The sequence below is a fragment of the Ictidomys tridecemlineatus genome, chromosome 10 (assembly GCF_052094955.1).
Source record: "Ictidomys tridecemlineatus isolate mIctTri1 chromosome 10, mIctTri1.hap1, whole genome shotgun sequence".
In the NCBI taxonomy this organism is placed as follows: domain Eukaryota; kingdom Metazoa; phylum Chordata; class Mammalia; order Rodentia; family Sciuridae; genus Ictidomys; species Ictidomys tridecemlineatus.
This window is the reverse complement of record NC_135486.1, coordinates 16,652,281-16,672,190: the sequence shown is the minus strand read 5'-3', so window position 1 is coordinate 16,672,190 and position 19,910 is coordinate 16,652,281. Positions and strand designations below refer to the sequence as shown.

Genomic DNA, 19,910 nt, shown 5'->3' with positions numbered 1-19,910 from the left:
TTTCAAAAAAAGAAGGTAATCAATAGGAAAAATGAAGGGGAAAAATGAGAACTAGCAAGCATAAATACGGGAGGAATCACATATATACAATAGCAACAGAAGCCAAGGTAAATAGAGAGGTTTCAGAAAGGAGACAGCACAGCAAATAGCATGGCCAATGACAAGGGGCCCTGGATTCAATTCTCAGCGAGGGGAGGAGAGGAGAAAAATTTTTTTAAAAAGCCAAGAGAATGAGAAAAAATTTTTATCTAAGAGTTTAAAAATTGGTTTTTGATTTCTATTCTACTATAACCTGCTTTATGAACTTCAATAAAATTACTCTACTTTCCAAGGTTAAGTTTCCATGTTGAAAAAAGGAAGATTTCAAAGGCTGATAAAATAAGTATTATTTTTTTGGTGGTAAGAGACTTGTAGAATAAATGTGTGTGCACGAGTATGTGCATATCCTTTTCCTAGTTTCACTTCATTTACATAAAAATCTGGAAATGATGTTAATCCATTAAACTATTAAGTTTCTCAGAAGCCTTTCAAGCAAACAAATATAAATATTTCTATTTTTTAAAAAAATTTTCTACACTTGATGAATTAGAAGGTGGAATTCTCTTTTTTTTTTTTTAACCATTACTATATTGAGCTATCCTATCTTTGGAAGTATTCTACTGTTGCTGAAGTTACTGAGACATGACTAAAAATTTAACACATCTGATGCATCCTACAAAACAACTCCTACCGAACACATATTTTCTTTTTTTGAGGGGAGGGGCCAGGAATTGAACCTTTTTTATTTTTTTGATATAGAGATAAGTTCTCGCTAAATTGCTTAGACCTCACTAAGTTTGTTGAGGCTGACCTTGAATTACAATCCTCCTGCCTCAGCCTCCCAAGCCATTGTGGTTTCAGGCATACACCTTTATGCTCAGCCTGAACGTGAATTTTAAATAAGCTAAGTCACAATGTTCCTGGGCTTACTTAGATAGTGAATTCTTTCTGACATGAAAATAAAGAAACAACACTTTACTTTTTGGTACTGAGGACTGAACCCAGGGACGCTTCATCACTGAGCTATATCCTCAGCTCTTTTAATATTTTATTTTGAGGGATGGGGATGTGGCTCAAGCGGTAGCACGCTCACCTGGCATGCGTGCGGCCCGGGTTCGATCCTCAGCACCACATATAAACAAAGATGTTGTGTCCGCCAAAAACTAAAAAATAAAATATTAAAATTCTCTCTCTCTCTCTCTCTCTCTCTCTCTCTCTCTCTCTCTCTCTCTCTCTCTCTCCTCACTCTCTCTTTTAAAAAAAAAAATATTTTATTTTGAGACAAGATCTTGCTAAATTGCTGAGGCTGGCCTCTAGTATGTGATCCTCCTACCTTAAGCTCTACAGTCATTAAGATTAAAGGCATGCACCACCAGGCCAAGCTATAGGAACAACACTTTAAAGCTCTAATCCTGGAAACAACAAACGGTTTCAAGCAATTGCACTAATGTCAAGTGTTTAAGAAAGGAAATAATGAGGGTGTCACCTAGATTCTTCACTAATCACCTTCATGAATTTTGCTAATGTAGAAACTAAAAATTCAAGAATGAATAACTTATGGTACAACAATTCAATAGTTTTACATATCCACTGGGCAACTTATAGACAGCAGGCATGCAATTATTAGATAACTGACAATAAATTTTAATATCACATTTTGATGGTACTTCCCATTCTCCAGGCTTCCAACTGATAAGAGTTTGAAACTTTGAGAACATTATTTTCATCTCAATCAACCCTAATATTTTTTTTTTATTCTCTAATTCAAAACCATCTAAGGGGCTGGGGCTGTAGCTCAGTGGTAAAGCACTTGCCTTGCATGTGTGATCACACATTTACAACTGAAAAATATTTTTTAAAAAAACTAAGCTTCTTAGTATCACTGCATTTGTTTCACTAAAAATATGATTTAGGACTGAATTTTGTGATGGGAAGAGATATCTTTCCTGATACAATCCAAGTACAACAATCAAGATGTGACCCCTTAAATTCCCAAGTCTGTTCTTCCCCAATGGTTTAAAAAGTCAAGCAAGCCATAAAAAAATAAAAAAATAAAAAAACTACCAATGTTTTCATTATATTAAACAAAAAGACGATTTAAAAAAATTTTTACACTTGATAAATTAGGAGGTGGAATTTTTTTTTTAATCATTATTATATTGAGCTATTCTATCTTTGGAAGTAATCTACTGTTTCTGAAGTTACTGAGACATTACTAAAAATTTATCAAATCTGATGCATCTCTTAATTTGTCCCTTAATTCTTTCCTCAAAAATGTTCACATATTTCCTATTAGTTAATATGTATTTTTAAAAAGATGCTTCTTTTACTCTTTGAGATATTTTATTAAATAGCAAGTAAATTCTTTTTTCTCAGCAACTAAGATTAGAGTCATCTAATCCTACAATTACTTCATAGGTAGTGGGCCTACCTGACCATGAAAAATCAATGAGATAGCCAGAACTGGCGGCGCACGCCTATAATCCCAGTGGCTCCGGAGGCTGAGACAGGAGGATCACGAGTTCAAAGCCAGCTTTGTCAATTGGGAGGTGCTAAGCAACTCAGTGAGACCCTGTCTCTAAATAAAATACAAAATAGGGCTGGGGATGTGGCTCAGTGGTTGAGTGCCTCTAGTTTAATCCCTGGTACCCCCCCCCCAAAAAAAGAAAAAAAATAAGTGAGATAAACCCACCTAATTCAGTTCTGCAGTGAAAAAGGAGAACATGATATTTCGTATATATTTTATGTAATATAAAGTTCAACTTATAAGCTACATAATATATAAGTATAAAAGGTAATATATTATTCTTATAGAATATATATATTACATGTTAAGTACATAGATATTACATTTTAATATATACATATTCTATAATATATAGTAGATAAAAGTTCCATTAATATATCCCCTAGTAGTTATGACACTGGGGTTTTTTAAGCTGTTTCTGACACATAATAACTCCCTGGCTTTTCTAATTTGAAATTAGAAGACTAAAGAAATAAGGTATTACTTGGGACAAAACTTACATAGTTAAGTTTAAATATCATAAAATGGTATCAGTATGAGGGTAACTGCAAAAGAATCACATGTTTAAAAAAAAATCACTTGTTTAAAAAAATTCATGTGGCTGAGTAATATAGCACTTGCCTGACATGTATGAGGTCCTGAGTTTAATCCCCAGAAAAAGACACACACACAAATTCATAGGTTAATTGGTGAAGTTTGAATAAGGTCTGCAGATTAGACAACTGTATTTATCAATGTTAATTTCCTGATTTATTAGCCTGTAACACATAAGATTCTTTTTTTTTTTTTTTTAAGTAACTGCACATAGAAATATTTCAAGGTAAAGGGGCATCACATCTTCAACAAATGATCAATATAATACAGCTTGGAGAAACCATATGGGTAGATATGTAGATTGATAGAGCAAATGTAATAAAATGTTAACATTTGGGGACTCAGGCTAAATAATTTATACAGGAATATTTTTGTACCACACTTGCAACTTTTTCTTAATTTTGCAATCATTTCTAAATAAAAAATAAAAAAAGAATAGGACATCACTGGCAAAACCTTACGGTATAAAACTTAATAGATTCTTAGCATCTGCATGTTCAAAAACATCTCCTATTGGTTTTTTTTTTTAATATTTATTTTTCAACTTTTTGGTGGACACAACATCTTTATTTTATTTTATGTGGTGCTGAGGATCGAACCCAGCGCCCCGTGCATGTCAGGCGAGCGCGCTACCACTTGAGCCACATCCCCAGCCCTATTGGTTTTTAATGCATGTGAGATTCACTGGCTTAGGGCACTGGAAATAAATAACGCAATAGCTTTCTTCTATCCATAAATGAGTTAATATAAAATACCAGCAACTGATGTGACATGTGACACTTCTTCCATAAAAGGATGTGCATTTCAAAACTAATGATATACTTATACCCAATTCAATTTACTTAATATTTACTTAATGGCTTTAGTATGTCAGCCTTAGTTAGAATTAAATTATCCTGTAACTACTGTTGTCTGCTAAACACATTTTTAGAACACATTACCAGCTACTTTAAATGGCATTCCAAAGCTATCTTACCTCTGTACATGTTTGGAGCAGTTTGTTCACTTCAGCAAAGGCCTGTGGAAGAATACCATCATAATTTGACCTTGTACTGAAAGCCTGTAACAAACTTTTAGAATCCTGAAGCAAGAATTTCACTGTTGTAAAATCCACTGCCTTATTAGCTGGTAAGAGAAATTTAAGAAAGAAAATCATGTAAGAGTGAGTATACAACACAAAATGACTCTGGACATTATGCTAATACTACTTTGAAATTTAAGAAGAGTATACATTTATATCTATATACCACTCCTAATCCATCCCTCTTATATAAAAAGCAACAATTAAATATTTATACACAAAGTCCTTCAAGTTGACTGGTGTTCTGTATTCAGATTCCAGGAGTTCCCTCAACATGGTCCAACTTCAAAGTCAAAGTCAAATAAAAGAACATTACATTTTCAGAGAAAAGAAACAATCACCGAACAAGTCAAACCACAGATTTTCAAAAATGAAGCCATTTCACATTCAAATTATTATGAAGGCAAAAGGGGAGTCCCATCTTAATGGCAAACATGTAAATTACATGTGGTCCCTGTCATGATCAATTAATTATGTAGTGATTTACCTTCAAAATAAAAAACTTCATACTAAATGTATTGAAAATGTGTTATATTTTGGTGGGTACACCAAAATATCAGCAGAAAATAAAAATTTGGATATCAGTGAGAAGCAAAAAAAGCAAACAGTTTTTTTTTCCTGTAAATTAAAGTAAAGTAGTCCACAAATAGTAATTTAAAGTACAACAATTTTCTTTTAAGGAGTTACAACTGCTTACATTAACTCTCAAACTAGCCAACATGATGGTACATACTTGCAATCCCAGCAACTCAAGAGGCTGAGGCAGAAAGACCACAAGTTGGAGGCCAGCCTTAGCAACTTAGCACGAACCTCTCTTAAAATAAATAAAGAAGTGTGGGGATGTAGCTCAGTGGTAGACTGCCTCTGCATTCAGTCCCTAGTACAGTCACGAATGAAAATTAAAAATAAAGTTATGAACAATAAAATTAAGTAAATTGCTATTGTCACAAAACTCAAAAAACAGAAAATTTTTCCATTATTAAGGCATAATACAATCTAACAGTTTTCAAAAGCAAAATAACCATGCTACAATGTGTTTGTTTTGTTTTTGTTTTAATGTTCACAATTTGATAGTCACAACATGATTTTTCATTGGCATTAGGAGTTAAAAATATTCCTCTTTATTACTTACACAAGAAGAACTTGCTTTTGAAATTATGAAAAATCAAATTAAGTTTTAAAAGTACATTTTTTAATAACTTTATTTTATTATTATTATTATTTTTAATGTGGTGCTGAAGATCAAACCCAGTACCTCACATGTGCTAGGCGAGAGTTCTACCACTGAGCCACAACCCCATCCTGAGAAAGACATATTTGGGCATAGCTTTTTATCCTCCCTTTTCATGTGTGTGTATGTGTGTCTAGTACTAGAGATTGAAAATAGGAGCACTCTACCACTGAGCTACATCTCCAGCTCCTTTTATTTTTTATTTTGGGACAGAATTAAACTTGAGATCCTCTTGCCTCGGCCTCCTAACCCATGGGATTATAAGTGTGCGCCACTGCACCCAGATTCTTTTAAGGGTGCTTCTCCAATGTAGTCCATGTTTAGTAGAGCTTAAGTCCTTGAATTAATAATTCCTATCTTACAAAATTTGTTTACAAAGATTATGGGGAAAAAGGAATAACAATGATAAATTGAGAACAAAGATAGAATATAAAAATCAAAACTTACATGGGTCAATAATTATTCAGAGTAAAGTTAATCTGGATAACAAAGCTGATAAAAATTATTAGTCACTTTCCACAAAATTTTAGACACATCTATGTAATTCAACAGCTAAAGATACTACTAAAAGAGAGAAAAAAAAATCCTCAGTTTATAATTTTGTTTAATTACAAGTTATCTTAAAATAGGAAGTATTTTTATAATCCCACTATGTATTCTTCAAAAGTCACTAAAAATAGGCTTCAGATTCTTCTAGATCAAGGACCAATAAACTATGCACACAATGAATGCAAAAATAATTTTTAAGCAGAAGGTAGTCCCTTCCTTTTCACTTCCTTCCCTATTACTATTTAGAGCTGTTACCCATCATCTCTCAGGTGCATGAAAGAGCAGAACAAGGCCCACCCCTAGAAAATGGAAGATAGCAAGTAGATACCCATTTTTAAAACTAACCCTTCTATAAAATGCACACTTTACTCCCTTTTAAAAGACTAAATTATATCCCTATATGAAAAATGTTCCCACACGTTTAGCAAAACTGCTCTGAAGACATGTCCAACTAAGGTTGTTCCATGTCCCTTATAAAATAATAGCCCTAAAATATAACATCTATACTTAAAGGAAATGCCATAAAAGTCTTTTGTTAAAAAATTGGTAACATCTAACAGCAGATATTCATTCAACAGCTACCATGGATAAGATACATCAGGTGTTTTAAATATCGTAGAAGGAATTTTGAACACTATAAAATGCTTTCAAAGAGCTTACACTAGAGAGGAGAGACAGAGAAAGAGGTATAACTACCCAGAATATGCCTTTTTTGTGAGGAGCGGGTATCATAGCCTCTATGAAGCTTATTGTTAAAAATATATGCCAAAATGTTCTAATAATTGTGCATATTTCTTTAGTAAATATGGTAAATTAATCTTATTCTTCATTACATGGTTTTTGTGCTTTTTTTTTTCTTTTTATGGTAGAAGGGATTGAACTTATGGGCACTAGACCACTGAGCCACATCCCCAGCCATATTTTGTATTTTATTTAGATAAATAAATAAACTGAGTTGCTTAGTGCCTTGCTGTTGCTGAGGTTGGCTTTGAACTCACGATCCTGCCTCAGCCTTCTAAGCTGCTGAGATTACCAGCATGAACTACCATGCCTGGCTGTTTTTTGTGCTTTTAAGCCTAACTTAATAGTCCTCTTGTAGTCAAGTTATTATAAGACACCACAGTTGGTTTTTAGAAGTAGACTGAATATAACTAATACATAAAACAATAAACAGAACAGATCATGTGAGGAGTTTCAAAAAAGTTAAGAACTTGGGGGCTGGGGATGTGGCTCAAGCGGTAGCGCTCTCGCCTGGCATGCGTGCAGCCTGGGTTCGATCCTCAGCACCACATTCAAATAAAGATGTTGTGTCCGCTGAGAACTAAAAAATAAATATTAAAAAATTCTCTCTCTCTCTCTCTCTTTAAGAAAAAAAAAGCTAAGAACCATCTGAACCTGTAATAATAATCATACTTTACCTTTTAAAGGTATAGAAAGACAAATCTAGCTCTTTGGCTTTGGACAAGTTACTTTCCCATCTCAGCTAATTTCCTTGATCATAAAACGTAAGCTTTAATAAAATTAGATCAGCACTTTTCATATTTTTTTCTTCACAACAGAAAATCTCTTTTTCAACTGCTACATGGAAATGAACAGATTTAGAAAACAACAAAAAAAGGCTTCCCTGGCTAATGCTGGGGTTAAAGTTCAAATGCAGCACCTACCTACTAGGCTCCCCTCACCTTTCTTGCCACCCCCTACCTACAGGTGGCAGCAGAAGTATGCCTAGAAATCAAAAGTTCTATTTAGCAAGGTTTAAAAACCACCAACTCAGTGATTCACTGTCATCTCTTCCAGTTCTAAAATTTGCTATACTCCAAAACTAAAGATTTCCTATTCCTTCTTCATATGGTTTAGATTCTTGATACATACAATACAAGAATGGGTTCAAAGTTTGTGTCTAACATGGTGAGAAATGAAAAAAAAAAAACCATAATTAATTATACTTGTATAACTGAATAGACTATAAATACAGTTTTAAAAGCTTTCAAACTGAACACCATTAAAAATCATACATTCACAGGCTGGAGATGTAGTTCAGTAGTACAGAGCTTGCATACTATGCAGGAGGCCATGGGTTCAATTCCCAGTACAAAAAAATATTATATTTTCACAATATCCAAGAACATCAACAATGCTGCAAACTCCCTTTAGAAATTAGAAATACAGGGCTGGGGATGTGGCTCAAGCGGTATCGCGCTTGCCTGGCATGCATGCGGCCCGGGTTCAATCCTCAGCACCACATACAAACAAAGATGTTGTGTCTGCCAAAACACTAAAAAATAAATATTAAAAAATTAAAAAAAAAAAAAAAAAAGAAATACAGCCATGAATGTGGTAGAATACACCTGTAATCCCAGTGTTTTTTCGGATATGTGATGTGTGGCAAAAGCTCATGTGTGAGACAATGCAACAATGCTCACAGGTGAAGTAATTAGATTATTATTTGTGACAATATCAGTGAATTAAATCACTGACAGGGACTAACTGGGTGGTAACTGTAGATAGGTAGGGTATGGCTGGTGGAGATAGGTTACTGAGGGTGTGCCTTTGGGGTATATTTTGTCCCAGGTGAGCAGAGCTCTTTCTCTGCTTCCTGCATGTCATGTCCTGAGCTATTTTCCTCCTTCTTGACCTTCGCTCAATGAATGATGTTCGGCTCACCTTAGACCCAGAGCTATGGACTCTACTGACCATGAACTGAACCCCTGAAATAATAAGCCAAAATAAACTTTTCCTCCTCTCGATTGTTCTTATCGAGTGTTTTAGTCAGAGCAATGGAAAGCTGTCTAAAGCATCTAGCTACTCAGAAGGCTGAAGCAAAAGGATCCGAAGTTTAAGGCCAGCCTCAGCAACTTAGTGAGACCCTCAATAACTTTAACAAAACCCTCTCTCAAAATAAAAAAAATCAAAAGAACAGGGATATAGCTCAGTGGTAAAGTGCCCCAGTACCAAAAATAAAGAAATTAAGAGTGAACTCTTTTAGGAGCTAATCCACAAACTTCTTTAATTCATCTTTACATCTCATGGAATATATCTGCTGATTTGAATTAATACTTTAATATAATATTGGAAAAAAAAGATCCATACCTCTACAGAGATTTTCATATAGACTCTCAACAGTTAAAAGCAAGTTCTTTTTCATAACTAATCCAAACACAGCCAACCAATGTTTTTTAAAGCACTGTAATAAGTGTATTAGAGTCCATGGTGGTTTCAAGTACAGCATCTAAAAAGTATTTAAGAAGATTAACATCTATGAATTTATTGATTATTCCAATTATTCAAATACATCTATTTAGGAATTCCTACATATACTTTAGGGGAAAATACAGTTAGTTGAATTCCTTTTAAATTAAAAGATATTTTATTTAAAACTAATCATCTTAAAATAATTCCATTACACTATTTAACTCATATTACTATTAATATTTGTGGTCTCTGGAATCATGAATACAAAAGGAAAGCCTAGTTCCAATCAGAGAGGAAACATAGTTTTAATCAGTTAAGATCCCTCAATCTACTTTTCAATATAATCATTTCAATGAAGAAATCAATCTAATTGTTTCATAGAACTGGGGGAAAAATTTTATGTAGAAAAAAGATGTCAAAGAGAATAACTGATCATTTAGAAGGCACAGCTGTGGTGCTGGGGCTGTAGCTCAGTGGCAGAGCACTTGCCTGGCATGTGTGAGGCACTGAGTTTGATCCTTAGCACCACATAAAAATAAACAGTTTATATAAAGGCATGCTGTCCATCTACAACTACAAAAAGAAAAAAAAGAAGTCACAGCTCCTTAAGTCATTCATATTTCTACGATGAAATATCCAACTTAAATCAACACTCCTAGAATCTTCTTCATCCTCTTGGTTCACCATTTGATAATGTAATAAAGTAGCAAAGATATCAGAATGGAAGATATTAGAATTTCACTGAAAAGCTGGATCAAGATGCAAGCTACAATTAATGGGCTATAATGTTTCTGGTAGCTATAAATGTGAAAATCAAACAAAGATTAAACTGATCACAATTGCTAAATTAGGTGTTTTGTTGAATTGAAGGAAAAATATTAACCTAAAGAAAATTTAAGGCTGCTGATATAGATAGCTCAGTTGGTAGAGTGCTTGCCTCTCATGCACAAGGCCACGGGTTCAATCTCCAGCACCACACACACACAAAAAAAAAAAAAAAAAAAAAAAGGAAGAAAATTCAAAATGTCTTAATGAGATAAATTTGTACTTTGATATTCATGTTTACATGGCATAAGCCAAAAATACTCTTTTTTAATGAAAAATATCTGACATGATTCCTTACATCAGACACTCTGATTCAAAAGAAATTAAAGAGTAAAGTTATTCTGGATTCAATTTAAGCTCCATGGGGCAGTGTGTCTGACACACAATATATGTGCCATAAATACATGTTGACTGATAAAAAGAAATAATAATATGTATTCCCAAACCTTAAGACATATATCATTTAACCATCAAAGTTTTTTCCAAAGCATGGAGAAAAAGATTGATGTGATATAGTTATCTCTTAAAATAACAAATCTTCAATAATAAAAAAAGAAATTTTCAATTAATAAAGTTGAACTAATCACCTCCATCCAAAGGTTTCCAAAAGCAATTTTCATTTCTGTTTCTAATATTGAAGATAAAGCTGTTCCAAGAGATTTTTCAAGATCAGATATTATGCGTTCAAGTCGAATGGACAGTCCTGAATTTTCAGACTTTTCATCAGACCTCTCTTCTACTGGTGTTGCTTCTTTAAAACAAATAGTTAACAAGCTTTACTGAGGGCACTAAAAGTAAATATTATAAATAAGTAGTATTTGGTCATAAATAATAAACAATTCATATGTAATTAGTATTTGAATTACCCAGAAATACTTAACTTAGAAACATGCATTTCTACTATAGTCATTTTAGATGCAACATAAATATACTATTTTGGCCAATGTTTTATCTTTTTAAAAAAGGGAACTAAATATTTTTACTCCAATGGAAATGTAAAAAAAAATGTAATTTTAAACTACAATTAATATTATTATTTTCAAAACAAAGGAGAGTTACAAGAGAGCCTTGAATTTATTTACAATAGAAAACTAAAAACTGGAGCTGGGGCTAGGGCTCAGCGGTAGAGTGCTTGCCTAGCAGGTGTGAGGCACTGGGTTTGAGCCTCAACACCACATAAAATAAAGGTATTGTGTCCATCTTCAACTAAAAAAGAAAGAAAACTAAAAACTGCAACGAAGCAACTTTTCTTCCAAAATAGTACACATTTTTAAACTCAGCTCACATCAATAAATTATTCTGAAAGGACTAAAATTTCTGGTTTAAGCATCTTCATGCTCTCCCTTTAAAAAGAACTTTAAGTGGTTTATCTCTACAAATAAAAACTAAGAATTTAAAATGATACTAAAATAATAGGCAAACCAAAAGCACATGATCCCTGAAAAACCATAAACTAGAATATCCTGTTATTCCCCCCAATGCCTTTTTTTTTTAATATTACGACAATGTGTGCTATTCACAGAAAAAGGGCAAATAGGTAGTATAAGTATAAATATTTGTGCATTTATATATAAAAAGTGCAACCTAGACCTCAATAATTACTTTTCCACAGAGGGAAAAAGTGGGACTTATTTATACATGATGTCATTTAATATAATATTCCATCAATTATCAAGACACAGAAGAAATTATTATGGTTAAAGGAAGGTAAGACAACAGTATTGCTTTTACTTTTCTTTTTTATTAGTTTAAAATTTTAGAAAAAGTCTTATTAGAGTCATGTAAGTTTCTCAATTATTACTAGCTGAGTTTTTTACTGCACTAATAGGAAATTTCAAATATAAAGCTAATTTTAAAAAGAAACTAGTCTCCCCACTTGAAATGATTATTTCTTATAGCTACTACTAATTTAAAAGGCATATTTGCAAGGTACAAATGAGCATGCACACATTAATTATAAATATATAGAACTGAGGTTGTAGCTCTGAGGTAAAGCACTTGCCTAGCATGTATAAGGCATTGGGTTCGATCCTCGGCACCACACAAAAATAAAATAAAGGTATTGTGTTTACCTACAACTAAAAAAAAAATAATAATAATGTTTAACAACCAATAAAAAATAAATTAAAAATAAATTTAAAAATTTTTTAAATATGTAAAACTATATGCAAGTATATGGTTAAAATCAAGTTAATCTGTAAAAGTATACATAGAATGTCATGTTTATGATATTTTTTGTATTAGTATTATAATTTTCATTTACTTGCAGGATTTAAATGCCAGCAAGTATTCCAAATCTAATGTCATTTTAAAAGTACAAGATTAAAACTTGAAATGTTATTACTAATCTTAGAACATAAAAGTTATATTTTCAGTTATTCACAATAAAAATATTACCTGCTTTCAATCGTTGCTTAGAAACACAAGGCTGATGACACGCATCTGTGTTCAGAGATAAGTTACACAGATCTCCACTCAATTCTTCTTTACTGAGTGACTTCACACCGCTTATTAGGCCTTTGTTTCTTAAATTTCTATCATCCCTGAGGTTGAGGTTAGAAGGAAAAATATTGTTTTATAAGATAAATTATATGGCAACTCAAAAAACACATGAGATCTACTTATAGGCTGGTAAATCTCAGTATATGTATTAACAAAGAATAATAATTTCTCTATAAATAGAGATGATAAAGAAATTTTTACATAGTAGAGTCAAATCATGAATTTTGGAGAATAATAATTATTTACTAAGTGCTTCCCAGGCACCAGGTACCATTCTAAGTGACATTTAAATATATTTATATTACTGAATCCTTACAACAAACCTCTGAGGACGTGGTACCAATTTTATCACCATTTTATTTAATATTTATTTTTTAGTTTTAGGTGGACACAATATCTTTATTTTATTTTTATGTGGTGCTTAGAATCGAATCCAGTGCCTCATGCATGCTAGGTGAGCGTGCAACCACTTGGAACTACATCCCCAGTCCCCACCATTTTTTAAAAAAGAATTTGAAGTTTTGTTTTTTAAATATTTCTTTAGTTGTGGTTGGACCTTTATTTTATTTATTTTTATGTGACGCTGAGGATCGAACCCAATACCACACATGCTAGATAAATGCTCTACCACTGAGTTACAGTCCTAACTGTAGCTCATTTAACAAAAGAAACACAGATATAAAGGTGTTAAGTAACTTGTCCAGGATCAGATATAGTATGTAGGAATCAAATTTGAACACAGGTATATGTTCATCCAAAAAGAAAAACATTAACAACCATAGTAGGAGAAATAATTTACACAGAGCAGATAATTGCAAACTTACTCAGAATGAGCATAAAACAAGTAATGTGACTCTGCTGTTTGCTCAAGGAAGTCAGTGTGATTAGAACACAGCATGAGACCAGTTTATGAGGTTACAGAAAAAGGCTAGGACAATAATAATGAAAAAATATAAAAGGGCCTCAATGGGGAAGCAACATCATTGGATTTATTTGTTAAATTGTTACTCTGGAGCCCAGGAGGTTTCCAGCTGCTATTACTGCAGAGTAGCTTGGTCAGACTAACCTTCCCACTGCATAAAAGAATTACAAAATCTGAACAAAAAAATGAGAAAAAAACTAACACCTGAAGGCACCAGAAAGTAGTAACATGTGGAAGGAACCTAAGGAGAGTCTAAATTCAAAATACAGGCTACATTAGGGAAGTTATACAGTGCTCTCTTTTTTGCTTAAGGCACTCTTCCATTCACCAACGGCATATGACAACAGAAAGCCACAGCCTCAGTGACTGGAAATATCAGAGAACCATGAGTACAAATGACTAGAACATCTAGAAAGTTAAGGAGGATACAGAATGAAGGAAATCAGAGAGCAAGTAAGCCCCCAAATCCGCATATAATCTGACCAGGAAAAAAAAAAAAAAAAGAACAGCCAAGAGACAAAGCAGTCAACAGAACCATGTTCAGAAACGAGAGACAGTGAAGCCATTCTTCTGGGGAGATAAAATAATTCAGATTAAAAGTTAAAGAGTCTAGGGACTGGGGTTGTGGCTCAGTGGCAGAGCACTTGCCTAACATGTGAGGTACTGGGTTCAATTCTCAGCAGCACATATAAATAAATGAAATAAAGGTCCATCTACAACTAAAATACAATTTAAAAAAAGAGAGAGTCTAATGGAACAGATGAATAGAATACAAAATCATACAGGTAGTTTCAACAGACATGAAAATCACAAGAGGGCTAGGGATGTGGCTCAAGCAGTAATCACTGTTAATCACAAAACAGTGATGACATAAGTAATGCAAGACTTACAATGTTTCAACAATTTAATTTCATTCTCAACTGAACTAAAAATTATTAAATACACAACAATTATTTCTCAAATTCAATTTATCTCAAATTCAAATTAATTTACATATTACAAATTTTATTTCAGCCTTTAACAAGCTCGAAGGTAATATGTCCTCAATCAAAACACAATTTTAAACTGAGATAGAAATGTCCAATATTTACTTCAGTAACAAAAAGAATAACATTGTCTACAAAAATAGCTAAACAATAATATTGACCAACCCACTTTATAAGAAAACTCTTAGGGTGACTCACCTCTATCATCACTAAATTTCATACACAGAATTTGAACATAATCATAAATTTCAATGGAATAAAATTGTGTGAATAATATTCAGAGTAAAATTGCAAAAATTGCTCCTCTATACTTTCAGATCCTTTTCTCAATTGTTAAGAGGAGTAACAATTTTGCTTAGCTTATACTGTTTTATATTAGAACTAAGTTATTTTTAAAAATCAATGAGAAAGAGGAGGAGAAAAGAAATGAAAAACTAAGATCTGACTATGTACTAGGCACTATACTAAGTCCTTGACATATACTATATGTTAGATACTTAAAATAACATTATGAGACAAGTATTATTCTCCCTTTTTCTTATACATTAAGAAACTATATTGGGTAAATTGTTCAAGGTCACAAAGCCATCCAGTGACAGACCCAGGACTCCAACCCATCCAGTCTTAACTCCATACTAGGCACCGAGAACCAAATTGCAACATAAACTACCTCCTTTCCCATAAATACGTAAGAAACTAACCTCCTTGTCTCTCACAACTAAAAAGTTCTGGCAGATCTTAATATTGACTTTTTCCTTGTTTTCCAAACATTTTCTGAATAGTACATAAATTAAAATGAAATCAAACTTCATCCAATTAAGACTTCATTACTATAGAGCTAACACATTTTCAGATATAACTGAGTATGCTTAGTGGTAGATTCAGAAAATTATGGTTGTTTTCTTTATTCTTGATTTGATAGATATTATAATATGATTTTAAAAATTCTTTAGCATAAGTTTTATTTAAAATGTAAAATTATGAAACTCACGTGCACAGAATGACAAGAGAACAGGGGAATAAATCCTGGTACTGAAGACAGCATTTTAATACCCTATCATCATTGTTCTCATCACTCAGTCCATCTGCAAATTTAACAAAGGCAGTTGTCAATAAGCACATTAGAAATCTGGCCATCACATGAATAATTAGGCTGTATTTACAAATCAAAAAAATCTAAAAGTTTTACAGCAATGAAAACACTCTGCATGCTGCTGTAATAGTGGATACATGTAATTATACATTTCTCAAAACCCATACACCACCAAGAATGAACCTAATGTGAACTCCAGAATCTCGGTGATAATGCTGTGTCAATATAGATTCACAGTTGCAATAAATGTACTGTTCTGGTGGGGGATACAGAATAAAGGAGGCTGTGCATATGTGGGAGTAGGGGGCATATGGCAAATATCTGTACCTTCTGCTTAATTTTGCTGTGAACCTAAAAGTGCTCTAAAAAATTAAGTTTATTTTTTTAAATGTATATGAAAGACAATTGATGGCTGGGGTTGTAGCTCAGTGGTAGAGCTCTTGCCTAGCACCTCAATATCACATAAAAATAAATGAATAAAATAGAGGTACTGTGTCCATCTACAAATAAAAATATTTTTAAAAAAACATACAAGAGTCGGGCAAGGTGGTATATACCTGTAATCCCAGTGGCACAGGAGGCTGAGGCAGAAGGATCACAAGTTCAAAGCCAACTTCAGCAAAAATGAGGCTACTAAGCAACTCAGTGAGACCTGGTCTCTAAATAAAATACAAAATAGGGCTGGAAATGTGGCTCAGTGGTTGAGTGCTCCTGGGTTCAATCCCCAGTACAAAAAAAAAAAAAAAATCATATATAAAAGACAAAAGACTTTTTAAATAAAAAGACAAGAAAAAAATGTCTTGACAAATCTGGATCAAGATTCACATGACAGGGCTGGGGATATGGCTCAAGCGGTATCGCGCTCGCCTCGCATGTGTGCGGCCCAGGTTCGATCCTCAGCACTACATACAAAGAAAGATGTTGTGTCCGCCGAAAACTAAAAAATAATAAATAAATATTAAAAAATTCTCTCTCTCTCTTTAAAAAAAAAAAAAAAGATTCACATGACATATAGTTATTTACTTAATAAAATGATTGGTTTACAACTAAAATGGACTAGAATGTACCTAATGAATAAATACAAAGAAATGTGATCAGTAACTAAACAAAAAAGATTAGAAATCAAATGCTATAAATTCTAGTCTCAAATCAGACACAGATTTTAACTATATAATTACATCATGTTTAAAATTATCTGTTTAAAAAAATTAAATAAAAATTATCTGTTTAATATCTCTGCACAGCTATTCTATCAGCAACAGAATCTGTTTCTGGTATCTACTTTCCTTAAGCTCTAAAGCAATACATTTAGAGATACACAGAGAAAGAAAACAGGAACCCTAGATAGAACATAAAAAGTGACTTCTAACAATGTTAATCAGCTTACTCACAGGCTTCCGGTCTTAAAAGACATAGCAAAAATTCAGTTTCTGTGAAAATAATGCAACAGTAGGAATATGACCTAAAATAAAGCTTCTTAAAGGCCCTCATAATACCTGCCTCAGAATTACCCAGGAGCTAGTTAATAATACAGACTGCAGGACCATACATACTTCAGATCTACTTTTGTATAAGACTCTTTGGAGGGTCTGTGGTTGTGACTCAGTAGTAGAGCATATGCCTAGCATGTGTGAGGGACTGGGTTCAATCCTTGGCACCACATAAAAATGAATAAATAAAACAAAGGTATAAAAAAAAATGTTGTGGGGCGGGGGAAATAGCTCGATTGGTAGAGTGCTTGCCTTGCATGCATAAGGCCCAGCACCACAAAAAGAAAAAAGAAAAAAACAACTATTTGGAGCTTGGACCCAGACATTCATTAAAGCTCTTGGCAAGTCTCCAAACACTAAAACTCAGTATATACTAACCAATAAGCCTCAACCATGTTCTCAGTTTTCAACCTTTTTTCCTCTCAATTGTTAGCCTATGTTACTTAAACCTCTGATCATTCAAATTGGAAAACTCACTCATTCTGCAATAAATTTTTACATAGAACCAAATCTGTGCCAGATCCCTATGCTAAGCATCTAGATATTGAAAGATAAACTCTTTAGGAGTTCACAACCTGGTAGTAAAATCTACAAAGAACTCAGCTATATCAGGGCATGGGCCCAAGGAAAATAAAACTCAGGCCTTAATCAGAAAGCCACAGAGACACAAATCATAGCAGCCCATTTTCCTTTCTTCAGTTCAAAGAAACATGGATAATGCAAAATGGGCAATTCAAATCATTAGTTACCTTCAAACAATTCAATTTAGCAAACAAAAAAGAGATTTAAAGGGAATAGTATCTTGATCTAAAGGTACCAAGATTATTTGTACTATCACTTTTTCTAAGATATATGGTTCTGGAAAATACAGCTAAAATTTCAAGAATAGGGGCTGGGGATGTGGCTCAAGCGGTAGCGCGCTCGCCTGGCATGCGTGCGGCCCAGGTTCGATCCTCAGCACCACATACCAACAAAGATGTTGTGTCCGCCAAGAACTAAAAAAAAATAAATATTAAAAAATTCTCTCTCTCTCTCTCTCCTCTCTCACTCTTTCTTTAAAAAAAAAAAAAAAAAAAAAAAAAATTTCAAGAATATCCATGAAATATTCAGACATTCAATAAACATTTTTCAAAACCTGTTTGGGTACTTTTCAAAAGTAAGTAAAATAGTCAAGTATGGTGATATGTAACTATAATCCCTCCTCCTCATAAGATGGAAGTAGGAGAATCACAAGTTTGAGGTAAGCTTTAACAACTTAGAGAGACCCTGTCCTCCAAATAAAAAATTAATGGGGTTAAGAGTCTAGGTTAATGGAAGAATCCCCTGGGTTCAATTCCCAGTACCACCAAAAAAAAGCCACTACCACCATATGGTCCTTTCCATTTCACATACTGTTGAGTAAAACAACATTTTGCACCATTTCCTTCCAATAATGAGTAGGCACTCTAACAAATGTTTATCAGTAAGCACCCTAAAACAACAATACTTACAAAGTTTTTGAGATGCAAGTTGTATTGACTGACCCCACAGCGTTCCATCCTGATTTCTGAGGCTGTCATTGATGAAATGAACTGCAGGTATAGCTTTGTGCTGCGCATGTTTTAGTAGTTTCCCTGCCTTCATACGATCTAGCTCTTGCACAACAACCCAGGGAATTATTAACACAAGTCCATCAAAGCCTAAAATATAAACAGATTTCTTAGAATCCAAACACTTATTGACCTACTAAATCAAACTGGTATAGAAGTGAAAGTTTTAAAGTACCCCTTAGAAATTCACAATTAACAGAGAGACAATACATAGAATGTAAAAATTTAAAAGAGGACATAAGGATCCACAGAGTATTTTTTAAATGCAACTAGAGAAAAAAAGAGTGAGTTTAGCAGATATGCTTCCTATAATCTAAGTTCCTAATATAAATGATTTTATAATAAACAATTAGATCATCTTAGAATTAGTATCATATCCAGGGCTGGAAGTATAGCTCAGTTGGTAAGAGTTCTTGCCTCGCATGCACAAGGCCCTGGGTTCAATCCCCAGCATCACAAAAAAGAAAAAATTAGTATCATATCCAAAGGGAGATGTGTTTGTAAGAATAAAGCCCACATCACTATTAATAGTAAATACTAATTCAAGAAGAAAAATCAAAATCTATAAATATGTTTTTGAAATACCTGGTATTTCTGTTGTCTTCAAAATTCTAACAAATTTGAGATGATTCATCAGAATATTCGTGTCAATAACAATTAGAAGCTTTTTGTCTGAATCAGTATTTGCTAGAGAAAAGGAACCAAGTTAGGATTTCATGACACTTGATAATAATAATGTCTAAACTTTTGGTATCAATAAATGTAGATAACTCACTTTGAAACCCCTCTGTGTCTTATAAATTTAATTGTGCAAGAGACCCACACAGTTGACTAAACTCTTAAGCTGGTTCATCACTTGGTTGCCATGTAATGTAAACTTCTACCCAATCAATCAAGGTTCCCCTGAGCAGGAAACATAATCCTTGTTTGTAGAAGGACAATCTACAGGAGGGTTAGGGGCAGGAGGAGGAGGAACTTGGCTAGATCCAAATGGTCAGAGAAGGTAAGATCTGTGCAAAGCAAACATCATAGGAAGTCTTAGGGCTAAGACATGGAGAATGCATAGGAGAGTGTTTTTGAATAGCGTTCCATAAAGAAGAAAGTCCTTTAGACAAGGAGAATAAAATTTATTTTACTCCAATTCTTAAAGGAAAGAGTAGTAATCGATGCTTAATTATCTCCCAATAGATTATCATAAATTATTTATAGAATTATTTTCAATCATAAAATGATTTGCCCCAGCAGGAATAACGTTTATACACCCTGTCCAGCTGTGCACTTAGAAAGTAT

At 33.3% G+C, this 19,910-nt stretch overlaps 1 protein-coding gene across 12 annotated transcripts in view; it reads right to left on the bottom strand.

Annotated features, from left to right (window-relative positions):
* Swt1 (SWT1 RNA endoribonuclease homolog) overlaps positions 1-19,910 on the bottom strand; it is an 84,865-nt gene that overhangs the window by 37,685 nt on the left and 27,270 nt on the right. For 10 of the 12 annotated variants that reach the window (XM_040278415.2, XM_078022472.1, XM_021722554.3 and 7 more), the window contains 7 exons: positions 19,206-19,307; positions 18,522-18,710; positions 15,440-15,533; positions 12,436-12,581; positions 10,626-10,789; positions 9,112-9,250; positions 4,137-4,285 (listed from right to left, as the gene is read on the bottom strand). In XM_040278415.2, the coding sequence (XP_040134349.1) occupies positions 4,137-4,285; positions 9,112-9,250; positions 10,626-10,789; positions 12,436-12,581; positions 15,440-15,533; positions 18,522-18,710; positions 19,206-19,307 (983 nt within the window). Of the gene's footprint in view, positions 1-1,097; positions 1,203-4,136; positions 4,286-9,111; positions 9,251-10,625; positions 10,790-12,435; positions 12,582-15,439; positions 15,534-18,521; positions 18,711-19,205; positions 19,308-19,910 lie in introns of those variants that run through there. The other 2 variants (XM_078022475.1, XM_078022471.1) reach the window with 2 other exon arrangements.